Here is a 27922-nt window from a genome sequence, read left to right on the forward strand (position 1 = left end):
TATTGGAGGAAGCTTACGAGGCCCCGCCCCTCGACGACCTGGGCAGCCGGAAGCGAGCATGGCGGCCGCCGGAGCCTCGGCTACCGACCTAGGTGCGGTGGATTTCGGGTGGAGGGAGCGGCGGGGAGGTCTCGAGGGCAGAATGTGTGGGTGGGGCGCCAGACAGGTCCCTCCATCCTGGGTTCGGGGGCACGCCACGCGGGAGCGGCTTCGCACGGGGACCCTGGCAGCCCACACTTCTCTGCGATCGCGGTGTGGCGGGCATTGCACCCAGGTTGCCGAGCCTCAGTCGTCCCCCTGTGCCCTCAGAGTTGGTCCGGGGCAAGCGCGCCGCGCTGTTCTTCGCCGCGGTGGCCATTCTGCTGGGACTGCCGCTCTGGTGGAAGACCACGGAGACCTACCGGGCCCCGTTGCCTTATTCCCAGATCAGTAGGCTGAATGCCCTGCAGGTGAGACTTGAGTGAGGAGGACCCGGGTGAAGGGGAGCAGCCCACCGCAAGGTGCACACGTTGCTAAAGGCCCCGATGCCCTCCTCCGCGCAGCTCCGGCTCACGGTGCCAGTTACAGTTGTGTTTACTCGGGACTCTGTGCCCCTGGACGACCAGTTGAAGCTACCCTTCACCGTTGTGCATGAGCGAGAAATCCCTCTGAAATGTGAGTTCCCCGGAGAGAGGGTGTCAGGGCTGCTTTCTCCATCTGAGCCAGACCCAAAAACTAGAGTTGGATTCCATAGGAGAAGCGTGGGCGTGCCATAACTTTAAAATGTTTTACTACATTTAGTGTGTGTGTGTGTGTGTGTGTGTGTGCGCGCGCGCGCGCGCGCGCGCGCGCGCTGTGGAACGCTATGTGGAGGTCAGAAAGCAACTTGTGGGAGTCATTTCTCCTTCTACCACATGGGTCTTGGGGAATTCAACTCAGGTCATCAGGCTTGGTAGCAAGTACCTTTACTCATTGAGCTATCTCCCTGTCCCCTTCCTTCACTCCCCCCCCCCAAAAAAAGAGATCTCTTTTGTAATGAACATGTGCTTATTTAGGAAGGGGGGAGTTAGCCTTAAGTGAAGTGTCTGTTGTTACAGTAATTTAACTCATAAGGCGAATTATGCTATCATATCAATATCAGTTGCTACCCATCAGTCTATAGAGAAAGCAGGCTGTATCTAAAAGAACACAAGTCTGAAGTTAGACCGGGTATGTATTCAGTCCCTGGTCATTCTAACCTCATACATTTTATTGTTAGGCACTTGGTTAGGTGCCAGAACTTGAGGATGAATAATAAACTGGTGATGTTTTCAAGATGTTTATAGTCACATCAGGGAGAAAGAAACAGGCAAAATAATGTAAGGTTGGAGTTTGGTTTAGTGGTAGTGGCACAGGAGATCCTGGATTCCATCCTCACCTGTCAGAGAGGAAAGAACGGTGGAGAGGGATTTAACCAATAGGTTTTGCTTTTGTTTTTTTCTGAGACAGGGTTTCTCTGTGTAACAGCTGTGACTGTCCTGGAACTCACTCTGTAGACCAGGCTGGCCTCAAGCTTACAGAGATGCACTTGCCTCTGCCTCCTGAGCATTGGGATAAAAGGTGTGTGCCACCACCTCCCAGCTGAGGGATGTGATTTTTGAAGCTGGATTTTAGAAACTGGACATATAGGAGTCAGATTAAATGGGAAGAGTGGAAAGCCTTCCAGACAGAAGGAATACTGTGAACAGATAGGAAAATGACTGGTATAAGTCACACTGTCTGCAGGAGGCCAGGCAGATGGCTATACACATTTGCCTCAATTAATCCTAGCAAAATGATTCTCATTTTATAAATGAAGAAATCAAGATTTATAGGATTTATCTTGCTCTAAATCACAAAGCTGGTAAACGTGAGCTGGGATTAAATTCAGGTCTGATAATGACACCTTTCCTATATGACTGACTCGTGGAGGTGTGAATGATTGAGTTTTGCCTTGCTGAAGTTCTAAGTAAAACAACAGGAGTGACTGGAGGTACAGGCTGAATATAGACCTTGAAGTACTAAGAGACATGCTCCACCACACATGGCTGCAGGTTCCTACTTGGTACCTGTTCTTTCTCTGAAGAGCCATCCTAGTGTCCTTAACACTGGAAGTGCCCAGCTGGGCAGGAAGGTGAGGTGTAAATACCCTTCACGTGTTCTTCCTTTCAGACAAATTGAAAATCAAGTGTCGATTCCAGAAGGCCTACCGGAGAGCTTTGGACCACGAGGAGGAGGCATTGTCACTAGGCAATGTACATGGTAGGACAATTTTGATGAGTCTCTCTCTTTCCTTCTGCTCTCCTATGCTGGCTAGTTTTATGTCAGCATGACACAAGATAGAGTTATCTGAAAGGAGGGAACCTCAATTGAGAAAATGCTTCCATAAGACCCAACTGTAAGGCATTTCTTACTTAGTGATTGATGGGGAGAGCCCATTGTGGGAGGTGCCAGCCCTGGTCTAGTGATCTCGGGTTCCATAAGAAAGCAGGCTGAGCAAGCCAGGCATTGGTGGTGCACACCTTTAATCCCAGCACTCAAGAGGCAGAGGCAGGTGGATCTCTGTGATTTTGAGGCCAGCCTGGTCTCCAGAGCGAGTGCCAGGACAGGCTCCAAAGCTACACAGAGAAACCCTGTCTTGAAAAACCAAAAAAAAAAAAAAAAAAGAAAAGAAAAAAAAGCAGGCTGAGCAAGCCATGAGGAGCAAGCCAGTAAGCAGCATTCCACCAAGGCCTCTGCATCAGCGCCTGTCTCCAAGTTCCTGTCCCATTTGAGTTCCTGCCCTGACTTCCCTCAGTGATGGACCTGGAAGTATAAGCTGAAATAAACCCTTTTCTTCCCGGGTTGCTTTGCTCATGGTGTTTCATCAATAGTCCCCTAACTAGGACATCTCCTAAGTGTGATTTTCATGCTGTGTCTTAACTTCCAAAGCTTCTCTGAGAAAGCTGGGAATGAGATGCCTTGGGGTTCAGCCCAGTCCCCCTATGGGCTGAAAGTTGGAGTGGCCTGCTCAAGCCTGGCTGCAGCATTTGTTGAGTGTAAGTGGAGGGGTGTCTCAAGCACCTTGGGGTCCTGGGAAAGCTGTAATAATGTTGCTTTGGGTGTGTCACAACTGTTATCCCCAGAGGCAGAAGCCGTATTATTTGAGCCGGAGAAGCAAGCAGAGGGCTCCCTGACTGTGTACATGATCTCCGAACACTCCTCCCTTCTTCCCCAGGTAGGGTGAGAAGAGCTGCTGGCCACTTGCCTTTTCTGTCAGCTCATCCTCCCTCTCCCAGGCCAGCTTCTTAGAGGGGTTCGGGTGCTGCCTGTACCTCCCACATGCTACAGAAAGTTCCACATTTTACAATAAGCATACCAGTGTCATTATTCAATTATATCAACGTGGGTCTTTTTAAACCAGAGACTGGTGTGTGGTTAAGGTGCTAGTGATTATTTGTTTTTTATCAACAGTGTCTCATGTAACCAGGGCTGGCCTCAGTTTGTAGCCGAGGGTGGTCTTGAATTTCCTGTCCTCCTCCATCTGCCTCTCAAGTGCTGGAATTACAGGCATGCTCCACTGTGCCTGTGTGTGTTCAAGCCCCAAGGCTTGAACCTAGGCTTCCTGATACTTCCAGTACAATTTTCCTTTTTTTTGAGACAGGGTCTCTCTACGATGTAGCCCTGGCTGTCCTGTAACTTGCTGTGTAGACCATACTGGCCTCAAACTCACACAGCTTTACTTGCCTCTGCCTCCTAAGTTCTAGGATTGAAGGTGTGTACCACCGACCCAAGCCAATTTTACATATTTTAAAACATAGACATATTTATTATACTGTACATTCTTTTGCTGCTTTGATTTTGTTTGGGATTTTAGAGAACCATTTGTAATGACATGTGTCACTGTATAAACAAGTCTAATGTTTGCCCTCTTAGTGGTGAACATATATATATTTTTTTTTCTTTTTTTTTTTTTCTTTTACCCCCAGACAGGGTTTCTCTGTGTAGCTTTGGAGGTTGTCCTGGAACTTACTCTGTAAGCTAGACTGGCCTCAAACTTACAGAGATCCTTCTGCCTCTTCCTCTCGAGTGCTGGGATTAAAGGTGTGCACCACCACTGCCCAGCAGACATCTGTGTTACTTCCAGCTGGCCCCCCTTAGATGTAACGCTGTGTGCACGCCTGGCTCTGTCCACGTGCCTTTTTCAGAGACCACACTCTCATTTGTTCATTGAATCTGCTTCTCTTGCTTGGCAATGCCATCTCTTGGTTTCTAGTACACTGTTTTACCAGTTCCTAAAGATTTACGTGTTGACTGTACCTGTGTCTACTGGGAAGGAAAAAGAAATGGAAATACATGAAATTATTCATATAAGCTTAATGCTCAGGCATGTCAAGTTAATGAAGAAAACACCATGGAAAAAAAGGCATGGTGGTGCATGCCTATAACTGGAGAGGTGGCGGCAGGAGGATCAGGAGTTCAAGTTTATCCTCAGCTGCATAGCTCAAGGCCAACCTGGTTATGTGAGATCTTTTCTTAAAAAACTAACAAAAAAAAGCGGGGGGGGGGGGAGCTGGAGAAATGACTCAGTGTTAAGAGTGCTTGCTGCTCTTGCAGAGGACCCAGGTTCAGTTCCTGGCGTGTACATGGTGACTCTCAACTGTCTAACTCCAATCCCAGGGATCCAATGCTCTCTTCAGGACTCACTGATTACCAGGCATCCACAAGATACACAAGCATATATGTATGCAAACACTCATACGTATGAGTGTTTGCATACATAAACCTTTGCTTTTTGAATTTTATCTTATTTTACATGTATGATTGTTTTGCCTGTGTGTATGTCTGGCAGGTGGAGGCCATCAGATCCCCTAGAACTAGAGTTACAGACAGTTGTGAGCCACTAAGTAGGTGCTGGGAATAGAACCTGGGTTCTCTGGAAGAGCAGCCAGTGCTATTAACCTTTGAGCCACATCTCCAGCACAAACTATATCTTTATATACACAGCAAAACCAGAAAACAGAGAGAGAAAAAACAAGTCTAGAGAGTGGTATAACCTTCTGACTGGTAACAATAGGCCAAATTCCTTAAGACAGGAGCCAGAGCTGGGCATAATGCTTGTAATTCCATCATTTGGAAAGCTGAGACCAGAGACTCCCAAATTGCAGGCCAGCCTGGGTTATGTAACAAGAGGCTCTCTCAAAAGATGCAGGGGGTAGGGGGCAGGAGCAAGTGCCTGTGTGCTTTCTTCACTGGACCATGGTCTTCCATCCCTCTGTACTCTGCACAGGACGTGATGAGCTACATTGGGCCTGAGAGGACAGCTGTTGTACGGGGGATAATGCACCGGGAAGCCCTCAACATCATTGGCCGTCGCATAATCCAAATAGCCCAGGCCATGTCTTTGACTGAGGATGTGCTTGCTGCTGCTCTGGCTGACCACCTCCCCGAGGACAAGTGGAGCTCCGATAAGAGGAGGCCTCTCAAGTCCAGCTTGGGTAGGGCTCTGGGCTTTGCTACAGGAAGGGAGGAGAAATGAGTCAGTGGGGACACTGGGGGATCTGTGTCACTGCGTTTTCTTTTCTGGTCTCCATTTTCAAAAACATTTTTCAATTTATTGATTTTATGCCTATGACTGTTTTGTCTGCATGTATGCATGTGTATGGTGTGGATGCTTGCAGGTCAGAGGGTGTCGGATCCTTCAGAACTGGAGTTAAGATGGTTGTGAGCCACCATATAGATGCTAGGAATTGAACCTGGGCCCACTGCAAAAGTGAAACAGTGCTTTAAAGCTCTGGACCATTTCTCCTGTCCCTCCATTTTTCTTTTTTACCCTGAGTCAGGGTTTCTCTGTGTAACAGTTCTGGCTGTCCTGGAACTCACTCTGTAGACCATGCTGGCCTCAAACTCACAGAAATCCACCTGCCTTTGCCTCCCCAGTGCTAGGATTAAAGGTGTGCGTCACCACCGCCGCCTCTGGCCGTTTTTTGTTTGTTTTTCAAGATTTATTATGTATAGTGTTCTGCCTGCATGTGTCCCTGCAGGCCAGAAGAGGGCACCAGATCTCATTATAGGTGTCTGTGAGCCACCATGTGGTTGCTGGGAATTGAACTCAGGACCTCTAGAAGAACAGTCAGTGCTCTTAACCTCTGAGCCATCTCTCCAGCAGTCGTCCCCCCCCCCACACACTTTTTTTTTCTTAAAACACTCAGTAGTGTTCCATATCTCACCATTATCCTCTGGTTCCTCCCGGCACCCTTCCCTATCTATGACTCCTCTTCCTATAGGCTATGAGATCACTTTCAGTTTACTCAACCCGGACCCCAAGTCCCATGATGTCCACTGGGACATTGAGGGGGCCGTCCAGCGGTATGTGCAGCCTTTCCTGAATGCCCTCAGTGCTGCTGGCAATTTCTCTGTGGATTCTCAGGTAAGATCGGGCGAGAGTTAAAGAACTTTTTTCAAAGTCTGTGCAAATTTAGTGTTTACCAGGGCATCTGCTCTTCTGTCTCTTACAGTGTGATGGTTTGCTTACATAGCTATGTGCAGGGCAGTGTTATGTGAGCAGGTACCGGTGTGCAGCTTGTGGGGAGCGCTGTGTGTGCACCTGTTTATCTCCATCAGTTCATTGATCCCTTGAGGGCAGGTTCCGGTATCCTTCCTTCCGAGTCCCATCAGAGCGGTGTAGCAAAGCACCTTCCCTCAAACTTATTCAGCAGTTGCATTGAGATATTAAAGCCATCAGCCTCCTTTAAGGAATTTATTTAAAAAAAAAGCTCTCTGAAATATGTAAGCACTGTAACAATAAGGCCATAAAGAATGCTGCTTGCGTTCCCTGTCACATTCTGTCCTTGTAGGGAAAATGTGGGGGTCTGTTTCTCAGGGCCTGCTAATGGGAGTGGCTGTCTCTGAAGAGGGGGCTGGATTGGATTTTGTGAACACTGTTATGTTTTTTCTTTGTTTCCCCTTTGGCTGTTTGGAAACCTGGTAAAATATGTGGTTTTCTAAGTATGTGTTTAGTATGCTAACTTCCCCTTGATTTCGTTATTTTCTTCCATACACCTATTTCCACTGAGCCCTGACTTTGTCTTGTATATTTTACCTTGTCCTGAATATATCAAGGTACCTCAGTGCTTTTCTTAGAGAAAGTAGACTCTCAATCTATGCACAGAGACCAGAAATAGCATGTTCTTCTTTGTGCTACAGATCCTTTACTATGCGATGTTGGGAGTGAACCCCCGCTTTGACCCAGCCTCATCTAGCTACTACTTGGCCATGCACAGCCTCCCCCATGTCATCAACCCTGTGGAGTCCCGGCTGGGTGAGTCCCTGAAGAGGCCTTCTGCCAGGCCAGGGAGAAACACTGTAGGCACAGTGTGGGGTTGGAGGTGGGTTGTGTGACTTGATGGTTTCAGGGTTGGGTGGTTTTTCTGGACTGGGAAGATTTAGTGTCTCTCTCTCCCTCCCTCCCTCCCTCCCTCCCTCCCCCTCCCTCCCTCCTCCCTCCCTCCCTCTCCCTCCCTCCCTCCCTCCCATCCTGTCACCCTCTCTCATCTTTCCCTTTGGTTGTTGAGACAGGCTCTTATATATCCTAGGTTGGCTCCATGCTCACTTTGTAGCCAAGAAAGCCTTGAACTCCTGATCCTCCTGCCTCCACCTCCCCAAGCTGAGATTATAGGCATGTGCCACCACAACCAGCTTTAAAAAAAAAAATACTACTGTAATTTTCTTCCCTCAGTTCTGGGGACTGAACTCAGGCTCTTGTGCAGCCAGACGCATCCGCTACCACTGAGCTACGTCCCCAGCCTTTGAAAGCAGAATTTAGTTTTTCTTTTGTCTCCTTTTTTAAAAATGAGTTATCTATCTATCTATCTATCTATCTATCTATCTATTTTGGTTTTTTTGAGACAGGGTTTCTCTGTGGCTTTGGAGGCTGTCCTGGAACTAGCTCTTGTAGACCAGGCTAGTCCCAAACTCACAGAGATTCCCCTGCCTCTGCCTCCCGGGTGCTGGGAATAAAGGCGTGCGCCACCAACGCCTGGCCTAGTTACTTATTTTTATTTCATGTGCATTGGTGTTTTGCCTGCATGCATGTCTATATGAGGGTGTGGGATCCCCTGGAACTGGAGTCACAGGCAGTTGTGAGCTGCCATGTGGGTGCTGGGAAATTGAACCCAGGTCCTCTGGAAGAGCAGCCAGTGTTCCTAACCACTGAGCAATACCTCCAGACCCTTGATTTTTCTTTTAGCATTTATTTATGCATTTTGTGGATGTTGGAGGGAATGTGTGATATGCATGTGGAGATCAGAGTACCACTTGTAAGAGTTCATCTTCTCAAGCTGGGCGGTAGTAGCACACTTGGGAGGCAGAGGCAGGCAGATCTCTGTGAGTTCGAGACCAGCCCTGGTCTACAGAGTGAGTTCCAGGACAGCCTCCAAAGCCACAGAGAAACCCTGTCTCAAATAAACAAAACAAAACAAAAGTTCATCTTTTCTTTCCATTATGTAGGTCCTGGGGATTAGATTCAGGTCATCAGGTATGGTGGCAAGCACCAGCCAGCGCAAAGCAGAATTTGAATGGACAGTTGTACTCAGTGAATTCGGGGAACCTTGAAGCTAGGATTATAATCTTTCATCTGGAGGGAAGGAGCCCTGGCAGTGTGGTGAAGAAAGACCAGAGTTAAATGTATTGCTAAGTATGGACCAAGGATTTCGAGAGGGGAGGCACATTCTTCCTTTCTTTATTACTTCATTCAGTCCGCAACATTAGCTAGAGGATGCTTTGTGCAGCATGAGGACAGAGACAGGAGGCTGTTAGGGCAACGGGAACGGGCCTAGACAAAGAAGAGGAAGAGCATAGAAACTGAGGGAGTTTGGAGTAGCTTAGGAAGCTGAAATGTGAGTGGGTGACCAAAGGTGAGGCCGGTGAGGCCAGCAAGCACCAGTGGTAAGGAGTGTGAGCTGTAGCCTGGGATGAAGAGCTTGAGGGAGAGCAGAGAGCTGACAGACGTCTTCCTAAAACCTGTTACAGAGCTGAAATTCCTCTTGTTAGTGTCCAAGAGAGCTGTCGTAGACAGTGGAGGGCGGGCTCTTACAGGGCAGAAAACCAGGGACATTTGGGGGTTAAGGACTGTGTCCCATCAATGTGGAGTAGCAAGCGTCCTAGTAAGCATCATTTTGGGGAACGGGGTTCTCCCAGCCATGAAGAGGCTGAGCCTGGAGTCACATGTTTTGGTATCCTAACTCCTCTGTTTGTACCACAGGATCCAGCGCTGCCTCCCTGTACCCTGTGCTCAACTTTCTGCTCTATGTGCCTGAGCTTGCCCACTCCCCTCTGTACATTCAGGACAAGGATGGGGCTCCAGTGGCCACCAATGCCTTCCACAGTCCCCGCTGGGGTGGCATTATGGTAATAGTCACTGTGACTTATCAGTTTGCACTGGAGGTCTGTGTCCACCCTAGTTAGCTCTTGGCTTCCCTGGGGGAGTCTTACAATGGTGGGGCCCTTCTCTCCTTTATCCTCTGGTCTGTGGGTAGGAATGCTAAAATAGGATAATTGCTTTGAATTTCATAGGACTTCCGAGGGGGCAATTAGTATAATGTACCGAAGCTTCTTTCGTACTTAAGTACATGGGTACTCAAAATTTAAAAGGGGGGTGCTGTGCCCCTGGATTTATAACCTGTGGATACCAGATGCCATAGCCTCCTTTTCTTTGATGGCCCCTGAATACTAAGCAGAAATATGCGTGGTCCTGTGTGGTATTGAGGTTATTTTGTTCCCCATTTTCAGATATACAACGTTGATCCCAAAATCTATAATGCCTCAGATCTGCCAGTGAAAGTTGAGGTGGACATGGTGCAGGTGATGGAGGTGTTCCTGGCTCAGTTGAAGTAAGGCCCTGCATGACCTCTTTGGGGCTATGCCCATGGATGGTGTGCCCATCGTCTCTTTGAATATAGGCGAGATATAGCGGAATGAAATGTTGCCTGGGGGACTGCTGTGGAGTGCTATGTCTGTGCCTAGACCCGAGAAAGACCAAGAAAAATTTGCAAGTGGTCCTTCTCCTAAGGAAGACAAGCACCTGGCAAAGCTTCCTTCAGAAAAATAGAAGCCAGCTTTCCATGTGTGATTAGGGGTGTCTAAGAGAATAACTGTTGTGCACACCTTTAATCTCAGCACCTGGAAGGCAGAGGCAGGCATATCTCTGTGAGTTCGTGGCTAGCCTAGTCTAGAGAGGGAGTTCAAGGACAGCTAGAGCTACAAAGAAAAACTCTGTCTCAAAAAAAAGAGAGAGAGAGCATGAGCAACTATTTTATTATTTTTGTTTTCTTTTGAGATAAGGTCTCATCTTTTTTAAATTTTTTATTTTATTTTTTACTTTATGTGTGTGGCTTTTTTGCCTGCCTGTATGCCTAGTGTCCACAGAGACCAGAAGAGAGCATTGGATCTTCTGGAACTGGAGTTACAGATGGTTGTAAGCCATCAGGTGGGTGCTGGCAGTCGAACCCAGCTCCTATGGAAGAGCAGCCAGTGAGCCATCCCTCCAGCTCCTTGTTTTGTTTTTGTTTTTAAGAAAATAGCTATTTATTTTGTGCTAACACATGAATTGAGGGCAGTCATCTGATGCTCTACATCGAAGATGCTAAGGTGGCTTCTGGGCTAATCAGGACTGTATTCTTGTAATTGGCAGTACCTTGAGGCACACATGTCTTGTCAAAGATGGGCCTGCCATCCCTGTCCCATGGAGTCCATTTATTCAAAGAAAGGGAGGGAACCGGACTAAGTTGGGGCTAAAGAAACACTTAAACCACAGCACCATTTTCAGACAAGATCTTGGAACTCCAGTGTGGAAATGGAAATATTTGGTCAAGGTGGGGTTTGGAAATCTGGGTTGTTTGCTGTTGCTACTCATCTTTCCAACTCTGTTGTTCTCAGTGAAACCAAAAGTGACTGGCTTAAGACAGAGACTATGGGAATCTTAGCTTTGGCACCCCTGTTCACAGCAACTTTGGTCTCCCGGTGCCATTTCCACAGGCTTCTCTTTGGGATTACTCAGCCCCAGGTGCCTCCAAAATGCCTGCTTTCAGGACCAAAGAGTGAAGGCCTCATGACTTGGGAGCTGGACCGATTGCTCTGGGCTCGGTCAGTGGAGAACCTGGCCACAGCCACCACCACCCTCACCTCCCTGGCCCAGCTTCTGGGCAAGATCAGCAACATTGTCATCAAGGATGATGTGGCATCTGAGGTAAATGGGCTAGGAAGGGATGGGCCAGGGTGCCTGTGAGCATGCCATCCATTAATAAATACATCAGGCTTCCTCTGGAAGCCATGCCAGCTCCCCATGGGAGTCTAGGTAGGAACAAATGAAAGTTTTAAGCTGACCCTCAAGAAAATAAACAACCCTTTTTGACTAACTTCCACATAGCTTGGGTGGACTCCAGGAAACTTCCCTGGGAGACAGAGGGTTCTAAAAGGCCAGCACTCTTCCCCTACCCCATGCCCAGGGCATATTGCTAACTCCTATCCCTTCACCTTCCTAGGTATATAGGGCTGTGGCTGCAGTCCAGAAGGCAGCAGAGGAGCTGGCCCTTGGGCACCTGTCATCTGCCTTTGTGGCCAGCCAGGAAGCTGTGACATCTTCTGAGCGTGCCTTTTTTGATCCCTCACTCCTCCACCTCTTGTATTTCCCTGATGACCAGAAATTTGCTATCTATATCCCACTTTTCCTGCCTATGGCTGTGCCCATCCTCCTGTCTCTGGTCAAGATCTTTCTGGAAACTCACAAGTCCTGGAAAAAGCCTGAGAAGGTAGACTGAGCTGGGTGGCATGTCAGAGGTAGACTTCTTGTCTGGCCAAGCTAGGAGTGTTGGGCCAAGACACCAAAGTGAGGTTTGATGGTTTGTCTTCATTCTTCTCTGTTGGCTCTCCACCAACCAAAGGATGATGCTCAACGATGGACTCATCCTCCCTTCCCTCCCTATCCCACTGGCTTGAACTTAAAGGCCTTTGCCTGTCTACCCCTGGGCAGTGGCACCTTGTCCTTCCAGCCTGTCAGCACAGCATACTATGGCACTGAGGGGTCGATTTAGGGGAAATCCTTGGGTTAAATTGTAGCCCCCTCCTCTCCACTTCTAAGACTTTCTCCCTCCTTCCTCTCCTTCCTGACTGGTATCACCCATTGGGTACAGCCTAGCCTGGTCTAGGAGGCAGTGGCTTAGGAACTGGTTCCCCTCTACCCTTTCAGAGAGGCAGTGTGGTATAGGAGGAAACACTTCTGACTTAGAATCCAATAGGCCTGGATTGGACCCCTGCTGCACTGAGGTACTGGAGAGCTTTAGATAAGCAGCGCTTCTCACTGAGCCACAGGTTTTCATCTGTCGGAAAGCATTAATGACGTCACTCTCAGAAGGGCATTGGATTAAATGTGATAAGCATATAAAAGTGTTGTGTATATTGGGCTCTTTAAAAATATGTATTAGGTTGTTAATAAACATTGGTTGAATATGAGTTGATATGACATATCATTATTTTCACTCATGTGTGAGAAGCAGTCTGATCTGCCCTGAGCTCACAGGTCTTCCATGTCCCACCTGACTGTGGAGTCTGGGAATGGCTAGACACCTGGGCTGTGATATTTGCATGTTGTAGGGTGCCTAAAGCTGTGAATATATGCTTCTGCTTTTGAGCAGGAATTCTAGGGAGGAATAGCTTGAGCCAGTGACAGCCCTGGGATATTAACTCATCAGTTCAACAAAGGGAAATCCTGGGTACTGGCTGCCAGGAGCACTGTGCTAGCACTGGGATGTTATAGAGAACAGAGTATAGAGTATGGTTGCTTTCATAGATCTGACCTTTGAGGAGCAAAGGTCAGGGCACAAATACAAATAATTTTGCCTAATGCATTAGAAAAAAAAACAACAGGCTGGTTAGCTGGAAACTGAGAGGAAGTACTTTAGAACTGGGTGGGTGTGGGAGGTTGAGACTTGAACTGGAATCAGTTCAAGGATGGAGCTATCAGGGAAAGACCTTGAGGCTGGAACCCAGAGAGAAAGAGAGGTATTCAGTATACCTTACATTGTCCAAAAGAACCGTGAAGTTCAAGAGGACCCCAGGATCCTGACTCTACCGGAGGGGGTGGGGGGGGCGGAGGGGGGGAGATGCCAGTCGGTGGGCGGGGCATGCATGACGCGCCCGCTATGGGCGTGGACAAGGCGGGACGGCACCTGGGGCCCGACCGGGGGTGGGGCGGCGGACTCTTCCCCCTTCCCCCGACTCCAGCCAGCTCAGGCAGCAGACGCGGTAGCAGCAGGCGAGGATCCGCCGCCCCGCGAGGCCATGAAGGTGAAGAAGGGCGGCGGCGGGACCGGGACGGGGGCGGAGCCCGCTCCAGGGGCCTCGAACCGGAGTGTGGAACCCACGCGGGAGCCTAGGGCAGAATCCGAGTCCGGGTCCGAGTCGGAGCCAGAACCAGGCCCGGGGCCCAGGGTGGGACCGCTGCAGGGCAAGCAGCCCATCGGGCCGGACGACGTGCTGGGGCTGCAGCGGATTACGGGCGGTGAGCACCGGCAAGGGAGCGCCACCCGCGGGCTGGAGGGAGAGCTCGGGAGGGGGCCCACGAGGCTCAGAGTCCGGCCCCCGCGCTCACCCTTCCCCCACGCAGTGCCCCTCCTCTGTGTCCCTTTACTCTCCCTTTGCCTCCAAGCCTGAGATTTCTGTTATTTTCCTTGGTGTCTTGGTGCGCCCCTCCTCTACATGTAGTAGGGCTTATTTTCACCTCCCTCCTTCCTTTTCAAGGGGCCCACCCCTTTTCCCATGGTAGAGGTGGGGCAGCAGTTGCATCTGAACCCTTTCCCCTGTGGACTCTTTGAAGCTGGTCACAGAGGAGTGTGCCGGACTGGCAGTCTCTTAAGCACCTATCCTCTGGCGAGGTGGAGTCGAGGAATACCTCCAGGGTCCCTCACCCTGCTTCCCCATTAGGGCTAGCGCCATACTCTTCCCAGGAACGTTACTGATCGGGTGCTTCAGTCTGTTGGCTTGTGGGCTGTGTCATGGAAACAAGTGTGTGATCCCAAGCCTGGACTGGCTGGTACTTGTTTTTTTAACCAGGGCTCTCTCATCAATGGAAGCCCATTTTCCACTGGAGCTGTTTCCAAGCTGTGCTGCCTGGACTAGAGTCCCACTTTTGCCCCATAATTGGTTGTGTGACCTTGGGGATGTAATTTCATTTCCAGAGGCATGTTTTTTCATCTGTAAAATGGGAACAATGTTACCTCCCTCAAGGTTATTGTGAAATAAAGCCTGTCTCCTGCTTTTCGACAATGCTTGGCATGCTATGCATGCTATGTCAACAGGGCTTTTTTATCAACACAGGACTTGGTTCAGAGCAGCTGTCTGCAGGCAGATAAGTGAGCATTCAGGGCAGAGGCAGGCGTCACTACAGATGGTGAACAGGACTAGAGAGTCTTCTGGCAGAAGGTTGGCTGAGCCTTGAGGAATGGAAGGTATTTGGAGAGAAAGTGGCACACTGCCTTGGAATGGGTGGGTCACCAGCAACCTGCTCCAGCTCCCTTTGTGAGCTAGCAGTCCCTTTCTATGGGATGGACACAAGTGCTAGAGTGGAACCTAAAGCCTGGATGGATCTGCAGGAGCAGCAGAGCTGAGGGCTCCCAGACAGCTGTGGAGACCAGGATGGCAGGCCTGAGCTTGTGCATCTGGGTCCCTAGGGGCCTCCCTCCTCCGTTCAGAGCTAGGCAGCAGCGGCAGATTCTTGGCTAGACCTCCCTTGGACAAGCAGGCATCAGTGGAGGGGGGAGGGGCCTGGACCAGGCTGGTGTGGAAGCCAGTGGGCTGCATTTTGTAACAGCAGCCCATACAGTTCAATTTAGCCCTATGGGTGGGGGGCAGGATCACCTGCCTCACTCCTGGATAACTGAAGGCTTATTTTGCAACGAAGGAAGCCTCCAGGTGAAGTCACAGCATGGGTCTCCCAGTCTGGAGGGAATTCATAGCTTGTAGAGGTTGAGCAAGGACAAGTGCCTTGTGAGAGCCCTTTCCTGTGTGGGATTTGAAAACAGGGTTCCAGGCCTCTCCACCTTGCCTGCTATCTTCTGACCCTAATCACATAGGTCTGAGGTTTGCTGTTCCTGGATTACCAGGCCCTGAATCCGGCTTAGGGAGCTATTTGTGGCTACAGGGAGAGCAATTGGCTTCTGAGCCATTACTCTGGACTGACCTTGGGTCCTAGGCCTCTTGTTTTGCAGAGGGGAGAGAGTGGCTGCAGTGTCCTGAGCCCTAGGCAGCCCCTGACCCTCACTCCCTGCTAGGGCAGAGGGGCTGACAGATTGAGTTTTCAGTGTAAGAGACTAAGGTCTGGGTGTGAGAAGTTGTTCCCAGGGAGAGGAGAGGCTCCCAAGCTGGACACAGGGTAAAAAGGGAGGTTTTTCCTGGGAGTTGGGCAGCTAGGATCCTGCTTCCAGGTTCTGCCCACCCTCCCTTCCCTCTGCAGCATCTTCTATAGCTGTGGGGCAGACCTTACTGAGCTGTGATGGATAGGTCAGAGCTCAGCACCCTCTAAAATTTTATATAGTTTCTGCCAAGCTCCAAGGTGCTAGAGGGCTGTCAGGAGGGCTTCCTGGAGGGGGCTGCCCTAGGGAAGAGAGAATGACTTTGTATTCACTTCCTCTTCCAACCACAAGAGGAATAGGAGGTGGCCCAGGGGTGACTTCCGGCCTCTGTAGGTCAGCAGGGAGGATGTGGTACCTTAACAGCACCCAAGCCTCCCTAGCATTTTCTGCTCCTTCCTGTTTCTTGCCAGGGCTTCCCCTAGGACTTGCTATTGCTGCCATGAGAACAGTAAGTTGTATGAAGCAGGAAGAACAGGAGTTCAAGGCTAGCATCTGCCACCTAGTGGGTTTGAGGGTTAGCCTAGGCTACATGAGACCCCCGGCTTAGGAATAGCAACAACTGAAGAGAGGTTAGGGTCAGACCATGAACTCCCTAGGCAATGCCTAGCTTTCCTGGTTTCCTTCTGAGCCCAGGACTCTCCTTGCCTCATTCATATCCTGCTGCTCCAACCACACTCTCTTCTGGCTTGGCCAGAGAGCACTTTATCCCTGAAGGTGGCTCGAGGCCAAGGCTGGAAAAATGACCTCTAAGGATTCCCTCTGTTTGCTAAGATGTCCTCCCATTGGGAGAGCAGCAGAGGATCTGTTGAGCAAAGTTGGCCTCTTCTTCCCCAGTAGCCTGGCTCTGAGCTTAGTCAGCAGAGCTAGCATAAGCTGCTTATGTGGGAGGAGGGCGGGGAGCAAGAGAATAGGGAAGGGGTACCAACCTGCCTCCAAAATACCCATGCAAGGGGAAGTCTCCTCAAGATCAGCCTTGCCTGATGCATCTATGTCATGCCACAGGGTGTGTACTGGGGATGGGACACACTTCAAGGAAGAACTATAGCAGCCTTCCTTCAAGAGGCAGAGCTGCACGCTCCCTTTGGAGTGAGGTCCCCCACACAGGAGGTACACTTGTCCAAAGGATGCCTGCCAGTTTGACAGAGCAGAGGCTGAAATAAGGGTCCCCAAAATAGAGGTGGGAGGAAAGGTTTGGTAGAGGTAACCTCCCTTGCCTGATCCTGTGAGGCCACTAGGATGGGACTGTTAATCCCTGACAATGTCCTCATAACAGAATTCTGTCCCCTGCAGTGTGGAAACTTCTCCCAAATGGTCACAGTTTTCTTTCTGGAGGTTAGTGGCCAGTGGGATCAGAGTGAGCCTTGGGGTCCCACAGAAACTAAATTGACAGTGGTGTTTGGGGTCCCTGTTTGCTCACCTGCCTGTCTCCCCTAGACTACCTGTGCTCCCCGGAAGAAAATATCTACAAGATTGACTTCGTCAGATTCAAGATCCGGGACATGGACTCAGGCACTGTCCTCTTTGAAATCAAGAAGCCCCCTGTCTCAGGTGAGTAGGCTAGGTGGGCCACTGACAGGAAAAGGTGGGCAAACACAGTAGAATGGGCTCTCTAGGTTTCTCGAGTATCAGAGGGCCAGAACAGAGTCTAGACTTGGACCACAACATACTCAGGTGACCGTAGGCAGACAGGCCTCTTTTTCTGCTACTGTTTCTCAGGGTGGACATCTTGGGAGCATAGTCCCATTTAGTATTGGCCAGCCTGCCCTCTGCTGGCCTCCCTGAAAACTACAGTCCCAAAGACCTCCCATGATCCTATGTACATCCCGTGGCTCTGGGAACCCCTGAAAATTGATGATTTGTTGACACAGAGCCCTCTAGGTACCACCATTCAACCAAAGTGTACCAGAATCTTCTGGAGAGTTTGGAAAAATTCAAACAGTCCCTTGGGGGAGGGTGGAGGAGGCAAGGGCCCCAGCCTGAAGCCCACTGAGCCCAGCTGGGGTACATTGCAGAACGGTTGCCCATCAACCGGCGGGACCTGGACCCCAATGCAGGGCGCTTTGTTCGCTACCAGTTCACACCTGCCTTCCTTCGCCTAAGGCAGGTGGGAGCCACGTGAGTCACTGGGCTGGGGTGAGGGCTGGGGGTGAGTGCGAGGGTGGGAACAGCCCTTCCAGAGCCTCTCACTAGTGGTCTGCCTGGAGCCTGGTCCCTTGGTTGGCTGGCTGGTTGGCATGGAGGCTGCTCTCAGCCCTGCCCCCTTGTCTTAACTCAGGGTGGAGTTCACAGTGGGAGACAAGCCAGTCAACAACTTCCGCATGATCGAGAGGCACTACTTCCGGAACCAGCTGCTCAAAAGCTTCGACTTCCACTTTGGCTTCTGCATCCCCAGCAGCAAGAACACCTGTGAACACATCTATGACTTCCCGCCTCTGTCTGAGGAGCTAAGTGAGTGGGGATGTGTAGAGTCCAAGTGCGGGGGTGGGGTACAAGTGTGGTACCTGTACACCTAGTCCCCTTTCACCCATCCTGGGTCACCTCCCTACCCGGCACCACTCCCATCACCAGGAGGCAAACAGGCTCAGGGAAGCTGAGGAACTCTCTGAAGTGTTTCATCTGTCCCAGTCCTGAAGTCCTTAAAGTGCCATGGCTCAGGTTCCTGACCTTTGCCCTGGCTGGGCCTCTCTTGCAGTCAGCGAGATGATTCGTCACCCATATGAGACACAGTCCGACAGCTTCTACTTCGTGGATGACCGGCTCGTGATGCACAATAAAGCAGACTATTCCTACAGCGGGACACCCTGACCCCCACGCTGCCCCTGCCTATGAGGCTCTGGCCTAGCCCTTGTGCTGTGACCTCTCCAACATCATCTCAACTTGGGACCGGCTCCAGTGGCTCTGGACCCTGAGTCAGTGTTGGGAGGAAGGGTGCCCAGCATCCCTAGGCCAAGCCTCTGAAGCTCATGGGGCCTGCTTGACACATGGGGAAGGGCAATCGGGGAGACTGTTTGCCACTATGTTCTGGAAGGCCTCCTGGAAGCAGAGGACTTCTGGATACCTCCTTGGTCCACTGGGCCTGAGTTTCAGAATAGTGTTCCCTTCTTGAGGCTGTGACTAGATCAGGTTAGGGATCCATTCCCTATCCCCTGCCCACCACCTCCAGGCTATTTATAGTTGTCAGTTTATAGACGAAGATCCATGATGGGTGCCCTGGTCTCAGCCCTGGCTTCCTCCATCAAGGACCAAAACACTGCCCAAGGTGTGAGAGGGACGGGTCCTATTGCAGCCTGTGGGAGGACCTGGACAAACTGTATATAGTTTTCAATAAAACTCCTTTTCTGTTCTTGAGTGTGGCCAGCCTGTGTGTCTGTAGGGAAAGGCAGGGAGGGAGGGCATTTGTGTTAGTCACTTTTTATCATGACAAAAGTTCACGAGCAAATCAACTTTAAAAAGGTAAGATTTACTTCAGTTCAGAGCTTTCAGTCCATGGCCACATGGCCCCATCACCGTGGGCCTGTGGTGAGGTGGAGCACCATGTGGGGCAGAAGGTTCACCTGGTGGCAGAGAGAGAGAGAGAGAGAGAGAGAGAGAGAGAGAGAGAGAGAGAGAGAGAGAAGGTGCCAAGAACAAGACACTCCCTGCCAAGATAGATCTGTCTCCCCATCCAGGTGTCATGATCCTCTCAGTGTTGCCACTAGCTGGGGACTAAGCTTTGACATCAGCCTTCGCAGGAATGCTTCATATCCAACCATCTCTTTATACAAGAGAATAAATAATTCCACTTCCCAGTGCCCTCTGGCCACTGGGTTTTCCTGGCCTCAGATTCCCAACATCTAAGTCAGCATTTAGGACTTAGCACAAGCTGGGATTCCTATGATGGAGACCCAGGGTCTGGGAGGGGAAGCTCTGGCACACGGTAATGACTTGTGTAAGCAGAGGCTGGAGGGAAGACCAGGACTCAGGATGGGGAAGGAAAAGATGCATGGGGAGGTGGCTTTGTTTTCTACTTCCTCTGACCCCCAGAGGCCAGAGGTGCTTTCAGACCTCATCAGAGAAGGGCAGGAGGCAGGACTTTGACTAGGCCTAAAGCCACCTCCCTGCCTTGCAACACACTTAGCCTGGCCAGTCCTGTGCATATTTTTTTTTTTTTTTTTTTTTTTTTTTGGTTTTTTTGAGACAGGGTTTCTCTGTGTAGCTTTGGAGCCTATCCTGGCACTCGCTCTGGAGACCAGGCTGGACTCAAACTCACAGAGATCCGCCTGCCTCTGCCTCCTGAGTGCTGGGATTAAAGGCATGAGCCACCAACGCCCGGCTCCTGTGCATAATTCTTCCTTTAGCCTCTGACCCTTCCTAGGCCCTTCTAGTGGAGGGAATTCAAGAACTGAAGAAGGAGGGGGCCTGGCTTAGGGTTTCACCCCAATGTTGCAGGTTCTCTTTCTGCATATCTAACACCAGCCTACCCTCCAGGCTGAGTAAGCCCAGACCTGGGAGGCCCAGAATGGCCGGCTCCTGCTGGCCCTATGGAGCTCTGAGAGCCAGGATCTCTACTAAACTTTGGGAATTCTATAAGTATGTATATATATGTTCTTGTGGAGGTGGGGATGCATGTCTGTAGAGGACAGAGGTCAACACTTTGGGTCTTCCTTAGTCACTCTTCACTGTATTTGTCTAGACCGGACCTCTCATCAGACCTGCAGGTCACCATTTAGCTAGGCTACCTGACAAGTGAGCTCTGGGATCTGCCTGTCTCCACCCTGGTCCATCACTCTGAGATTACAGATGCATACAACATCACCATACCTGACGTTGTGAAAGTGTTAGGTATCTGAACTCAGGTTCTCATGCTATGTAGCAAGTACCTTTATGGACCAAGCCATCTCCCCAGCTCAGAACTTTGGGATTTCTTAAATGAGTGGATACTGTTGTCTCTGGAACATGATACACTGTGGGGCACACAGGGAGCAAGAGAATTGTTCTTCATTTTTGGAAATTTCTCAGGGGTTGTTGAAGGAAGCAGCTTTGGATCAGTGCATGTAAAGTTAGGATATGCAGAAGAGAGAGAGAGAGAGAGAGAGAGAGAGAGAGAGAGAGAGAGAGAGAGAGAGAGAGAGAGAGAGGAGAGACAGAGAGATAGAGGAGAGGAAGACAAAGACACAGAGAGGAGAGAGACAGAGGAGAGGGAGAGACAGAGTGTTAGGCAGAGGGACCAGCATAAGCAAAGAATGGGAGACAAGCCTTATCAGGCATATTTGAGAAACAATGGCTATGATGTGAAAGGCAGATCTACACACTGAGCTAGGAGTTGCAGCTGATTCTGAAGAAAATGAAATATCCCGAGGAAGACTGAGGAGAAATGAACTGGACATAGCTGGGTGGTGGCGCACACCTTTAATACCAGCACTCCGGAGGTAGAGACAGGCAGATGTCTGTGAGTTCGAGGCCAGCCTGGTCTACAGAGTGAGTTCCAGGACAGGCTCCAAAGCTACAGAGAAACCCTGTCTCGACCCCCATCCCCCCGCAAAAAAAAAAAAAAAAAATGATCTGGACATGTTATCATAGTGACTTCTTTTATCATTTGTTATAAAACAAAACTCAGGGACAAATATTAAAGATAGAAACTTGAGGTAATTGCAAGCAACTGAGACACACACAACTACCGCCCACTTCCCAGCTCGAAAGGGCCTGGTAATCCCTTGACCCCACCTCATCCTCTTCCAAGGGCCTTTCTTCCTCTTGTTCCAAGTCCCCAGGGAACTCTAGGGTCCATTCTGGCCAGCTGAATGTGAGCCCCACCTCTAGAACCAAACGCTCTATTCCACTGGACATCGGACTACAACATAGACAAAATCCCCATAACATCCCCCCTTTGTCTAATTAAAAAGGAAATGTTCTACCTCTAACATAGTAAAATTATACACAATAAGAATAAGTGTCAGGTATTGTCCAAATAGAAAGGAAAGGTATTGCTGAATGGTGGTGGTGCTCGCCTTTAATCCCAGCATTTGGGAGGCAGAGACATTTGAAACACTGTCTCAAAAAAAATGTTATTTTTTGTTATACTGTATATATGTTTCTACTTTTGCTTAAGATGTTTTCCTGGGCTGGAGAGATGGCTCAGCAGTCAGAGCACTGGCTGCTCTTCCAGCGGTCCTGAGTTCAATTCTCAGCAACCACATGGTGGCTCCTACAGGGATACATGCAGACAGAACACTGTATACATAATAAACCAATCAATCTTTAAAAACAATATTTTCCTATGTTGATACAAATTTAAGGTTATATAGTTTCTATTTTTGTTTAGGCTATTGTACCTGTGCAGCTTGTTTAGCTATGTAATACAAAGTTTTAGTCCTTGAAAGCTATAGAGGATAATAAAGAAATACAGGTTAATAGTCACCCATAACCATAAAACTTATAGTCATGTTAGATATGCTTTCAAGGTCACACAGAGATACATTTTAGATACAGAGGTGATCTTCCAAAACTTCGAAGACCTACAGAAGATGACATTTAAGATATTTTAATAACATGGGGGCTGGAGAGAGGGCTCAGAGGTTAAGAGCACTGACTGCTCTTCCAGAGGTCCTGAGTTCAATTCCCAGCAACCACATGGTGGCTCACAACCATCCATTATGAGATCTGGTGCCCTTTTCTGGTGTGCAGATATACATGGAAGCAGAATGTTGTATATATAATAAATAAATAAAATCTTAAAATAAAATATATTTTAATAACATAAGGTTCTTGACAATGAGACACATAGGCTCTCGGAGGCACCAATCTAATTCAAAAAAGGATGATGAGCATCAAAAAAAAACCAAAAAAACCCTCCAATTGGAGTTTGTTTTCTTTGTGGCAAAAGCTAGCCATTTGGGCAAGAAACTGCCCTTACCTTGTCTGCTGACAGTGTGCTTTCCAAAGTGGACAAGCAGGACACAAGGAAAAACAACTGCCAAACTTTGCCAAGACAAGATAGTCCTTTAAAATTCCCTGCTTCTCAGAAATGTCTGTCAGATATTCTAGGCCTACAGGCCAAAGTTGAACACCCCAACATTGCAGAGGAACCTAAGGTCATTGTCCAGGCAGCCAGCTGTCTCTGTCATTTCTTATAGATTTAAAAGTTGCTTGCCCTGCGCGTCCTGTTTACTCGGGTGATATTATATCCTTCTCAGGTCTTCAATGGGGTTGGAGATGAGATAGTTACAGTTCTCCTTAATCATGGCAGAATGTAAATTAGGTATGAAACTTTGGACTCTTCAAGAAAGAACAGCTGATGGAGTATTTTCTCTAAATTTACCAAATACACATGGACTGGACATTATGAATGTATTCTCACTTGATAATTGTTCTTGATGTATATAGTTTCATTTTCTAAGGATAATACCTTTCTTTTCTTTCTTTCTCTCTCTATTTTCTTGAGACAGGGTTTCTCTGTATAGCCCTGGCTGTCCTGGAACTCTGTAGATCAAGCTGGTATTGAACTCACAGAGATCTGCCTGCCTCTGCCTCTGAATGCTGGAATTAAAGGCGTGTGCCACCACCACCCAGCTCAGCTTTAGTTTTGAATTGAGTTGGAACCACATAAAGACCATCTGCCTAACATGCCTATAGAGAAAGAGCAAAAACAGACATTTTGAAAGATTTATGAAATTTTATTCTGTTAGAAATGTGCTATACAGTTAGGCCAATTTACTCCTTTTCTTGGGATGTTTTTCCTGGATGATTTCTCCCTTTAGATTTCTCTCCTTTAGATTTCCCCCTTCTCATTTGGCCAGTGGTCTCCAGATTCCCTAGCTGGATGCTTTTATTCTCCTGGAAAGACAAAAACAAAACCATGCCCCAATCCTAACTTTGGGGAGTTTCCCTTTTTGTCAGGTTGAATTGCCACGCTGTTTGATGAACTATTGCCTCTCCTAATCAAGGGCTTTCTCATTTTCAAATTGAATCTTTATTAATTTTGATGGCATCCATAGCTTTTCTTCTCCTGTAGAAACAAAAGCAAAACCTCTTCCCCAATGCAACACATACCCTGGTCTCCATTCTGAGGTCAACACATCTTTAAAGTATACCTGCTGATTTAGTTCAGCAGTTTTTTTCTATTATCCAATATCTCTCTGCAGATGTCATTCCTTTCTCATTAGCATTTAAAAAATTTAAAGTTAATAATCACTGTGCCTTTAATCCCAGCACTCGGGAGGCAGAAGCAGGCGGATCTCTGTGAGTTTGAGGCGAGCCTGGTCTCCAGAGCGAGTGCCAGGATAGGCTCCAAAGCTACAAAGAGAAACCCTGTCTCAAAAAACCAAAAAAAAAAAAATCACTGTGCAATCTATCTCTGGGTGTCTTTGTTACCCCTTTATGTTTATTAAGCATATCTTTTAAAGTGCAACTAGATCTTTGTATAACTTCTTGTCCTGTAGGCTTATGTGGTACACCTGTAACATGCTTTATGTTGTAATATATAAAAAAACGGTTTCATTTTACTAAAGAAATGTGCTGGAGCATTGTCAATCTTAATTTGTACAGGTATTCCCATGCTGGCCATAACCTCTAATAAGTGTTTGACTACAGAATCAGCTTTTTCAGAACTCAAAGTAGTTGCCCATTAAAATCCTAAATATGTACCTATGGTATGGTGTACATACTCTAATTTTCCAAACTCTGCACAATGAAACACATCTATTTGCCAAATTTCATCTTTCTTTCTTTCTTTCTTCCTTTCTTTCTTTTTGATTTTTTGAGACACAGTCTCTTTGTAGCTTTGGAGGCTGTCCTGGAACTTGCTCTGTAGACCAGGCTGGCCTACAATTCACAGAGATCTGCCTGCCTCTTCCTCCCAAGTGCTGGGATTAAAGGCGTATGTCACCACTGCCTGGCCAAATTTCATTTCTTTGAGTACCCTTGGGATTACTTCTTGCAAGTAGTGTTGTTTGGTTATATGGGGAACAAGTAGGACATTTTCTCATAATTTCCTTAGCTTGTTGCCAAGTGATAGGAAAGTCTTTCTTTAAACCTTTGCTATTAACATTGTATTTCTTATGAAAATCTGAGGCTTCAAGCACATTTCCTACCAATAGCTGATCAATTTCATTATTACCTTGTGCTAGTGACTGGTAGGCCTGTATGATTATGTGTTATATATAAGGGATGATTTCTATTTCTGATTATTTCCTGTAATTGAATAAATAACAAAGTTAATTCTGAATCAAAGGGAATAAGTTCAGCAGTTCTAATATGTAAAACAACTTGTTCTATGTATCAAGAATCAATAACTATATTAAGATCTATATTAAAGTAACTATATTAAAATCTAATAACACCATGAGAATAGCATATAATTCTGACTTTTGAATGGAATCATAAGGGCTTTGAGTTACTTTACTTAAATTTCTGACCTATAACCTGACTTTCCTGATTTATTTGCATCAGTATAGAATGTAGGAGCTCTGGATATTGTTATTCCTCACACAATGTGAGGAAGAACCCAATTGGTTCCTTTTTTTTAAAGATTTTATTTATTTATTATGTATACAACATTCTGCTTCCTTGTATATCTCCACACCAGAAGAGGGCACCAGATCTCATTACAGATGGTTGTGAGCCACCATGTGGTTGCTGGGAATTGAACTCAGGACTTCTGGAAGAACAATTGGTGCTCTTAACCTCTGAGCCATCTCTCCAGCCCCCCAGTTGGTTCTTTTTATAAACTGAAGTCTGTTGCTTTTGGGATATTTGCTGTTAATCTCTCAAAAATTTACTGCAAGCTCTTTGCCAGTGTTCATTTTCTGCCCATAATGAGGAAAGTCAGCATTAGTAAAAGGTACCACAATTTCTGTTATGTCCATTCCTGTTAATTGACGAAAGTCTCAGTTTTCCTTTCAGAATCAATTCAGAAACTTTTTCTACATAGGTCTTTAATTTTTCACTCCGCTTGTGTGGCAAAAAATATCCATTCTAGGGGACTAGAGAGATGGTTCAGCAGTTAAGAGGATTGGCTGCTCTTCCAGAGGTCCTGAGTTCAAATCTCAGCAACCACATGGTGGCTCACAACCATCTGTAATGAGATCTGGTGCCCTCTTCTGGCCAGCAGACATACATGCAGGCAGAATGCTGTATATATAATAAATAAATCTTGAAAAAAAATCCATTCTAAAATATTATCTTCTCTCTGCATAAGAATTCCTGTAGAGGGGGCTGGAGAAATGGCTCAGAGGTTAAGAGCACTGACTGCTCTCCCAGAGGTCCTGAGTTCAATTCCCAGCAACCACATGGTGGCTCACAACCATCCGTTATGAGATCTGGTACCCTCTTCTGATGTGCAGATAAAAATGGAAGCAGAATGTTGTATACATAATAAATAAATAAAATCTTAAAAAAAAAATTCCTGTAGAATGCCCGGCAGTGGTGGCGCACGCCTTTAATACCAGCACTCAGAAGGCAGAGGTAGGTGGATCTCTGTGAATTCGAGGCCAGCCTAGTCTACAGAGTGAGTGCCAGGATAGGCTCCAAAGTTACAGAGAAACCCTGTCTCGAAAAACCAAAAAAAAAAAAAAAAAAAAAAAAAAAGAGTAGAACAAAGTATGACTATGACACAATCAAGCTCTGGATCCAAACGGTCCACATGTGCATCTTGTAATTTTTTTTTTCTACCAAAACCAATTATCTCTCAGCTTCAGCTGATAATTTTCTTGGACTATTTAAGTCCTTATCACCTTGTAAGGTTTGAAATAAATTACCTAGTCCTTGAGTTGTTAATACAATTGTGGGCTGAGGCTAGTCAATATCTCCCAGCAATTTTTGAAAATCATTAAGAGTTTGCAATTGATCTCTCCTGATTTGTACCTTTTGTGGTTGAATTTTTGGTAAACTTATTTTATAGCCTAGATAATTAATAGAATCTCCTCTTTGTATTTTTTCCAGGAGCAATTTGTAATCCCCCAAAAGGCAATATTTTCTATACTTCTTCAAACATTTTTTCCAATTGAATCAGCTGATAAGATATCATTCATATAATGGTAAATTATAGATTAAGGAAACTGTTTACAAATTGTTTGTAATGGCTGTTGTACAAAATATTGACACAAAGTAAGGTTGTTTAACATCCCTTGTGGGATAATTTTCCACTGATACCTTTTATTGGGCTGGGAATTATTATAAGTAGACACTGAGAAGGCAAATTTTTCTCTGTTCTATTCTTGTAAAGGAGCAGAACTTTACATTACTTTAATTATGTAATTACATAATTAATAGAGAAGGCAAGGGAATTCCAGGCTGTAAAGAGCCCATTGGCTGAATTACTTTACTTATGGATTCAAATCTGTTTGCATTCTCATTTATAATAATGACAAATATAGGAGAATTCCAAGGACTCGTCAATTCTTTAATATCTGAGCATGTAGCTCCTCACGTACCAGCTGTTCTAATCCTGTAATTTTTCTGATGCTAAAGGCCATTGTTCCACCCAGACAGGTTTGTCAGCTAACCACTTCAAAGGTAGGGTTGTTGGTACTTTTGAAAGATCAACAGCTGTTGCGCCTTGTTTATGTACAACTTGAACCGCCTGTGACGACTCTTTTTTTTTTTTGGTTTTTCAAGACAGGGTCTCTCTGTGTAGCTTTGGAGCCTATCCTGACACTCGCTCTGAGACCAGGCTGGCCTGGAACTCACAGAGATCGGCCTGCCTCTGCCTCCCGAGTGCTGGGATTAAAGGCGTGTGCCACCAACGCCTGTGTAGCCTGTGACGACTTTTTTTTTTTTTTTTTTTTTAAAGATTTTACTATGTATACAACATTGTGCTTCCATGTATATCTCCACACCAGAAGAGGGCACTAGATCTCATAATGGATGGTTGTGAGCCATCATGTGGTTGCTGGGAATTGAACTCAGGACCTCTGGAAGAGCAGTCAGTGCTCTTAACCTCTGAGCCATCTCTCCAGCCCAACCTGTGATGACTCTTAAGAATGCATTATAGTATTTCTCTTAGAAGCATTCTCTACTTTATGGCTTATTTCTAAGATTGGAAGAATATTCATCGCTGTTTTCCATGGCTATAATAAATCATACCTCCATGAGTTCATTGCTATGTTAGCCACATATGGCTTTAATTTTCCTATCTGTCCTTCTGGCCCTATATACTTGACCCATCTAGAACTTTGCTTTACCTGAGATAAAGTTCCAGTCCCAGGAAGCTGAACATTTACTTCCTGCAGAGGCCAATCTGGATGCCAAGATTTTGGCATAATTTTGGTTACATCCATGCTTGTGTCAACCAAATCTTCAATTACAATGGCATTTATCCATATTTTGGGCTTTGGTCTTTGGTCATTTATAGAGATTTGTCCAAATACTTGTTTTATGAAAGTGTCTTACCAACTCTGACGCCAATGCTCGAAGGAAGGGGTTGTGCAAAGGCAATCAGATGTAGCGACGAGGTTCGAACATCAGGTGGAGCAGGCATGGCACCAAGGCAGGAGGGAAGATGTTAGTAGCTCAGCTCCTGGAAGCTCGGGAACCAGCTAGGAGCAAACGTGCTCCAGCCCAGGCAG

General features: G+C 47.3%; 2 protein-coding genes across 4 annotated transcripts; both read left to right on the plus strand.

Moving 5' to 3' along the window:
- Positions 1-25: 25 nt before the first annotated feature.
- Positions 26-12483, plus strand: Pigs (phosphatidylinositol glycan anchor biosynthesis class S). Its single transcript, XM_027426592.2, has 12 exons — positions 26-92; positions 310-449; positions 543-654; positions 2170-2259; positions 3123-3214; positions 5267-5474; positions 6264-6406; positions 7183-7297; positions 9239-9384; positions 9766-9866; positions 11011-11221; positions 11517-12483. The coding sequence occupies exons 1-12, from the start codon at positions 59-61 to the stop codon at positions 11790-11792; spliced, it is 1668 nt and encodes a 555-aa protein (XP_027282393.1). The 5' UTR covers positions 26-58; the 3' UTR covers positions 11793-12483.
- A 693-nt stretch (positions 12484-13176) lies between these two features.
- Positions 13177-18728, plus strand: Unc119 (unc-119 lipid binding chaperone). 3 transcript variants are annotated; one of them, XM_027426577.2, is made up of 6 exons: positions 13189-13317; positions 14347-14477; positions 16815-16928; positions 17393-17495; positions 17656-17828; positions 18073-18728. In XM_027426577.2, the coding sequence occupies exons 2-6, from the start codon at positions 14471-14473 to the stop codon at positions 18183-18185; spliced, it is 510 nt and encodes a 169-aa protein (XP_027282378.1). In that variant the 5' UTR covers positions 13189-13317; positions 14347-14470; the 3' UTR covers positions 18186-18728. The 3 variants fall into 3 exon arrangements, with proteins under 3 accessions (XP_027282380.1, XP_027282378.1, XP_027282376.1); XM_027426579.2 differs by lacking the exon at positions 14347-14477 and having other exon boundaries at positions 13177-13317; XM_027426575.2 differs by lacking the exon at positions 14347-14477 and having other exon boundaries at positions 13198-13531.
- The last annotated feature ends 9194 nt before the right edge of the window (positions 18729-27922 follow it).

This window comes from Cricetulus griseus, chromosome 7 (assembly GCF_003668045.3).
Source record: "Cricetulus griseus strain 17A/GY chromosome 7, alternate assembly CriGri-PICRH-1.0, whole genome shotgun sequence".
NCBI classification, from domain to species: domain Eukaryota; kingdom Metazoa; phylum Chordata; class Mammalia; order Rodentia; family Cricetidae; genus Cricetulus; species Cricetulus griseus.